Consider the following 5,899-nt stretch of genomic DNA (forward strand, 5'->3'; position numbering starts at 1 on the left):
ACCCCCCCCGAGCTCGCCCTAGGTCTGTGTGCATTTTTAATTTTTTTTTTTACGGAAAATGTTTCGTGTCCCCAGTCATCTCAGTCGAATCAATACCAAATCCATGAGTCATTCCAGCACCACGTGTGGCCCTGCTCCCGGCACGCATCCTCCACCCTTGCCTGGGGTGTCAGATCTTTCCAGATCCTTTGGCCAGCATCCTACGTGCAAGTCCAAGCCTAGAGGTTTGGGGGTTGGATGCCTCCGAGTTTTGCTTGCCCTCGGTCATACGGCCGCGGGAACAAGCGAGGGAGCAGTCTCCCGTTTCCATAAAGTCGGCGTGTAGCCAAGGTCCTCCCGCTGGACGTCAGAGTGGGGGGGACCTATGCATTGCCTTAGTCAGGCTGCTGCCCCTGCCAGTGGGAAACCCACCTTGATGATCACGGTATCATATGCCCAGCTGCGCATGGAAAGGCCTCTGCACCCCTGAGTTCGTGTTTTCTGCCCTTTGCAGATTTGGCAGCCCCCGGGAAGAAGGAGGATTCGGAAGAGGAGAGCGAGCGCCTGTATCGGCAGAGCCATGCCTACGTGGAGATGAACCAGTGGCTGCAGAAGGCCCGCAGCCTGCTGAAGGAGAAGTGCGAGGAGCTGAGGCAGGCAGGGGAGACTCTGGAGCAGAACGTCCTGGAGATGAAGCAGAAGGCCGTCTGAGGGAGTCTGCCCTGCAGAGCCAGCTCAGGCATTCGTGCGCTTGGGGGTAGCCCCGGGTTTTTAAGCACAGCTCCATACCCTGAAGCGGTTGTCAGCGTGTGCTAGACTGCAGCCAAGGTCTTTGGCGTTGTCCCTTATGTCCGTAGTTAAATTATAGGGTCGGAAAGCTGCCTGTGTGGGTGCGCTGGGCATTGCAGCGTCGTCCCTGGACTCTCCAGGCCTTGAGAAGGCAGCTTTTCAGGAGTGTCCCTCCCATAGTGGCTGGAAATGCTGGGGGCGGTGGGTGGGGAGCGGTGACAGGACTTGCCTGGGGAGGTCTTTGCCAATGGGCTGCCCCAGACTCGCTGCTCGGAGTGAAAGGGCCTCTTGGAACAGGCCCTTCCCGACTGCAGCCTCCTGCCAGGTTCCCAGACAGCAAACTGCAGCCTGACCTGGCTGGGATAGCAGCCATGAGTGCCTCGGCATTGCCACAGCTGCCCGGGGTGATCATTGACATGAAGACCCTCTCGCACCCTCGCTTCACCTATGACTTCTCCATCTGGTACTGCCCCGATGACGACGACGTGGCCTCCCGCATCTCCGAGACCCTGATGGAGCACGGCTTCCGGGGCTACGTGGAGCACCAGGACCAAGTGGCTGGGACATCGGTGGCCTTGAAAGCCACCGAGGTCATCGAGGCCAGTCGGGTCACCATCATCGTCCTCTCGGCCCGGTCGCTGCATGACCCCTGGTGCCAGCAGGTCCTGGAGTGGAACCTGCATCACGTGATCGAGCAGGAAGGCACAAAGATGATCCCAGTGTACGTGGACGTAAAGAAACACCAGGTGCCTCTGGTTTTAAGGCACCTTAACGAACTGGACTACCGCAGCGCCTTCTTCCAGCAGAAGCTCCTGGACGGTTTGCGGAGAGCGAAGGCATCATCAGGCACAGCCAGGACTGCAGTGCCCTCCAAGGTGTCCAAAGCAAAGAGCAGTGTCGGCCTTTAGGGGCTGGAGAGACCCGGCTTTGTGGTGCAGCCCCATTCCTTGGGCATCCCGGCTTCGGTAGAGGCCTTGCTGTGGGGATGAGTAGGGAAGGACGCCGGGGGCTATTCTGAGCTCCACCAGGACGTTTAGCAAGCACACTGTGGTTGAGGGTGAAAATGGGTCATTGAGTGCGCGGGGGGCAGTCGGGCCCAGGGCCATGGTGTCATGCCTCTCAATAAGGAAGCTGTTACTAAAATGCAGTTCTCCAGAAACCGCCTCCCGCTTGCAAGTTCTTTAAGGCAGAGGTTTTGGGGGCGGGGGGTGAGGAATCGATGAGCGGGGCTGGATAAGGGATGGGGAAGTTGCTACCAGTGCCACCCCTTCAGGTGTGCAGAAGCCCTGGGGGGAGAAGGGTGGTGTCTCCACCCTGCCAGCAACCCACTTCTCACTGGGTCAGAGCAGTGCTGCCCCAAAAAGGCTCCTTTGCCTTTCCTTCCTCTGCAGGGGGGCCCTTGGCTGCTGCTTTTCAGCCAGGCCACACATCTCCTCCCCCCCAGCCCTGTGCAGCAGGTGCCGCTTTCACACCCTTCAGATTTCCACACCCTAAACTCTCATCTTCCACCAATTTCACCCCCATGTCTCGGAGCCTTTGTGGGAGGAAGTACGAGCTGGGGGGAGGTGGGCAAGAGCACTGAGGCCACAGCTCAGTCAGACGCAGCTCGGCAGCATCATGAAGGCGGCTGTGAGCTTGGTCCTGCTGTCGTTCCTGCTTCTCTACCCCGGGGAGGCTGGTGAGTGGACTGTGGTGGGGAGAACCCAGGGATGAGGGCCCTGGCCTGGGCATCAGGAGAGCCAGGGTCCATCCCCGCTGCTTGCATTCGCTCACTTGGCTCCGGGATGCTGCTGTGGCCAATCCAGGCCCTCAGTAAAGGATTGTGCGGCTGGTGGGTGCTGGGGCGGCCGTGGGGATCTCAGCCCCGCGAGGGGTGGGCTGCCCGCAAGCCTGGGGTCCTGCACCCCTTGCTGTGTCTTTGCAGCTGGCCGGCTCCAGTCGTGGATCATTGGGGGCAAGGAAGCCAAGCCGCACTCCAGGCCCTACATGGTGTCTCTCCAAAAAAATGGCATGCACATGTGTGGGGGGGCCCTGGTGCACACGCGCTGGGTGCTGACCGCTGCTCACTGCCAGCTGCCACGGTGAGGCTCCAGGGAAGGGGAAGGATTCAGCCGGGGGCTCGTCCGCCACGTGCAGGGGACTCGGACGTTGTCTCCTGCCCTTGGCACTCCAGGGCAGTGAGAGTGCATCTTGGAAAGGCGGTGTGGGCTTCCTCCTGGGGGGAGCATTGGTGGGGGCGGCAGTTGGCATGGAGGTCCCTGGTGCGAGGGAGCTTTGCTTCTGTGCCCCAGGAACAGGGGGCCCTTGAAGGCCGTGGTGGGGCTGCACAGCCTGGACGAGGCCTCTCCCTACCAGCAGAGCTTCAGCATCACCAGGTCCGTCCCGCACCCCGGCTACAAGCAGAAGACGATGGAGAACGACCTCATGCTGCTGAAGGTGCCTGGACCTGTAGCTGCGAGCGCCTGGAGAGCCGTGGGGCTGGGGGGGGAGGAGGGTGTCTCCTTGCCACGTGCATCGCTCTGCTCCCCTGCCTCAGTTTCCCCAGCTGGGGCTCACCCATGAGAGGCAGGGCTGGGAGGGACCCGGGGAGGTTATCCAGGCCAGCATTGCACTCGAGCTTGGATGGGAAAAGCCACGTTAGCACGGGTGAAGGCAAACAGGGCGTTTAGTGTCTCCGGGAGGGGCTGCGTGGGGTGGGCAGGGGGGCTGGGGTGAGGGGGCAGCTCTCTGCAGCTCAGAGCAGGCCAGGATGTTGTGGCTTCCCCACCCCAACCCCGAGTCATTTCCTGCTACTCGTTTCCACACCATGATACCATGTGAGCTCTTCCTCGTGCAAAGCCGTGAACCTGCAGTTGCAAGCCCCGTGGCACTGCAGAGCAGGGAGGACAGGGCTGTATTGCATCATGCAAGGTGGCGGGGGGCACAACCTGCGGGGTAGCGTGGATGGGTGCTCCAAGTTTCCAGGTGCACGTATAAATGCAGCCCCGGTGGGCGGTGGAGCTGCCCCATGCTGGGAGGAGGCTTTGGGGCAGGGCTGGGGGTTTGCTACCCCTTGCCCTTTGCTAACACTCGCTGAGCCTGGCCAGGCGGGATGCCACGAAGCTCCCGTATCTACCCCGCGTCTGTGCCTCTGTGTGGGGCAGAGCCACCCCTCTCCTCACCCGAGCCCTGGGGCCATCGGGGCTGCAGCATGAACGGCTCAAAGAGACCCCAGTGCATGCCCGGACTCAGGGCCTCTCCCACGTGGCACCTGACCAGGCCTCTCTCCCCTGCCCACAGCTGGACAGGAAGGTGAAGACGAACCGGCAGACGAAGCTCCTCGCGCTGCCCAAGAAGGCGCAGGGCGCTGGGGCATGGTGCAGCGTGGCTGGCTGGGGGGTGACCAAGCAGCATGGCAAGCTCTCCCCCGTGCTGAAGGAGCTGGACGTCCGCGTGCTGGACGGGCGCATGTGCAACAGCAGCCGGTTCTGGCACGGCGAGCTGACCCCCACCATGACCTGCTACCAGGCTGTTGTTAAACACTCGGCCCCTTGCAAGGTGATGATGGATGGGACCTGATGGGCTTGTGGGGGGGCAGTGCAGAGCTCCCCCCGACACAGCGAAGTTTGCGGGTTCGCTGCCCTGGTACCCTGATGTTTTAGTGGCTTGGAGCCTTCTTCACAGGCGGGGAGAGGTGATGGGGAGCTCAAGCAGGGGCACCCCCCCAAGACCCCCAAATGCAGCCTGGATTGAGGGTGTCCCTTTGGGCTGCTGCTGTCTGGACAGCTTCATGCCACCCCTGCTTGCTGGGTTCAACCCCAGGGCTTTGCTTCTCCCTGGCGCGCTCAGGAGCTGCAGGTAGGAGTGTGGGGGCTCCGGTGTCAGGTAGAGCTGGGTCTCTGGGCTGCACTGCACTCCCCGAAGCAGAGGCTAAGGATGGGGCAGGCAACAAGCCTGAGTGGCCTTCCTGCCCCAGGCTGGGGCAGTGTTGTGGGTTGTGCCCAGCGAGGGCAACATGCCCCACATCCTCTTCTGCACCCCCCTTCTGCCAGGGGGTGCTGCCCCTGCCCCTTCCAGCTCATCACCTGCCTCCCGCACCCTTGCAGGGGGACTCTGGGGGCCCCACGGTGTGTGGGAAGAAGGCGGAGGCAGCCGGCGTGATATCCTTCTCGGGTGACAGCTGCACCAACGTGTTCAGGCCGCCTGTCGCCACAGCGGTCTTCCCCTACAAGGCCTGGATCAAGAAGGTCCTGAAGAGCTAGTAACCCTGCCGGAGGCTTCGTCTGCTGCAGCCCCGGCAGGGAGCAGAGCTCAGGCCTGTGGCTCCTGGCAGGAGGTGATTTTGGGTTGGGTGGAGGGTTACATCATGGGGGGGGGAGTGTGTATGTGAGCATGAGCACACACATGTGTGTCTGTGCGTGCATGCATGTCTGTGTGTGTGTGGGCACATGCAAGTTTACACACGTGTATGCATGTGTGTGTCTGTGCATGTGTATGCATGGGTGTGTGTGTATGCATGGGTGTGGGTGTATTCATGGGCACGTGTGTGTGCATGCATGTGTGCGTGGGTATATGCCAGGGGCAGGCTATTATTTCGGGCGGAGGGACACTTACCGAGTTTTGGCAAGGTATCGAGGGTCACATGGGTAGCCCCGCCCCTTCACAAGTGTCCCACCCCCTGGTTGTCATCTTGGGACTAGAAGTCCCTCCCCTTGCCCCTGGTGGTACTCCTTTCAGTAAGGGGTTTTGTTATCCTGGAACCAGAAAAATACCGAATTATATTCTCAAAATCCAACCTCTACAATGTTCATTAATTTGATTTCAAAAAATATTTTTGTCCTGCTTTACACCTGTTTGTGTAGCGCACGTAGAAGTGATCGTATAATAGCTGAAAATGAAGTCTTAGTCTTGTGTATTGTGGGGGGAAGGGGCATGGGGGGTTTGGTATAGGTTTGTGGGGGTGGGGGGGTGTGCGTGCGAGGGAGGGTTTGTGCAGGGGTGGATAGGTGTGGGTGTGGAGTGAGGGTGCATGTGGGTGTGGGGTTTGTGGGGGGAGGCTGTGTGAGGGGGTGCGGGGGTTTGCATGCATGGCAGTGCATATGTATGGTGGGGATTTGTGTGTGGGACTCACTCTACAAACACACACACACAC

The 5,899-nt window shown here is 60.6% G+C and overlaps 1 protein-coding gene across 2 annotated transcripts; it reads left to right on the forward strand.

Moving 5' to 3' along the window:
• Positions 1-2,316: 2,316 nt before the first annotated feature.
• Positions 2,317-5,072, forward strand: LOC102385169 (granzyme M-like). Of its 2 annotated transcripts, none has more exons than XM_006017554.2 (5): positions 2,317-2,446; positions 2,693-2,849; positions 3,060-3,204; positions 4,048-4,305; positions 4,854-5,072. In XM_006017554.2, exons 1-5 carry the CDS (start codon positions 2,386-2,388, stop codon positions 5,007-5,009), a joined length of 777 nt encoding a protein of 258 aa, XP_006017616.1. In that variant the 5' UTR covers positions 2,317-2,385; the 3' UTR covers positions 5,010-5,072. The 2 variants fall into 2 exon arrangements, with proteins under 2 accessions (XP_006017616.1, XP_025052365.1); XM_025196580.1 differs by having other exon boundaries at positions 3,066-3,204.
• The last annotated feature ends 827 nt before the right edge of the window (positions 5,073-5,899 follow it).

The sequence above is a fragment of the Alligator sinensis genome, unplaced genomic scaffold (assembly GCF_000455745.1).
Source record: "Alligator sinensis unplaced genomic scaffold, ASM45574v1 scaffold1295_1, whole genome shotgun sequence".
Taxonomy (NCBI): domain Eukaryota; kingdom Metazoa; phylum Chordata; order Crocodylia; family Alligatoridae; genus Alligator; species Alligator sinensis.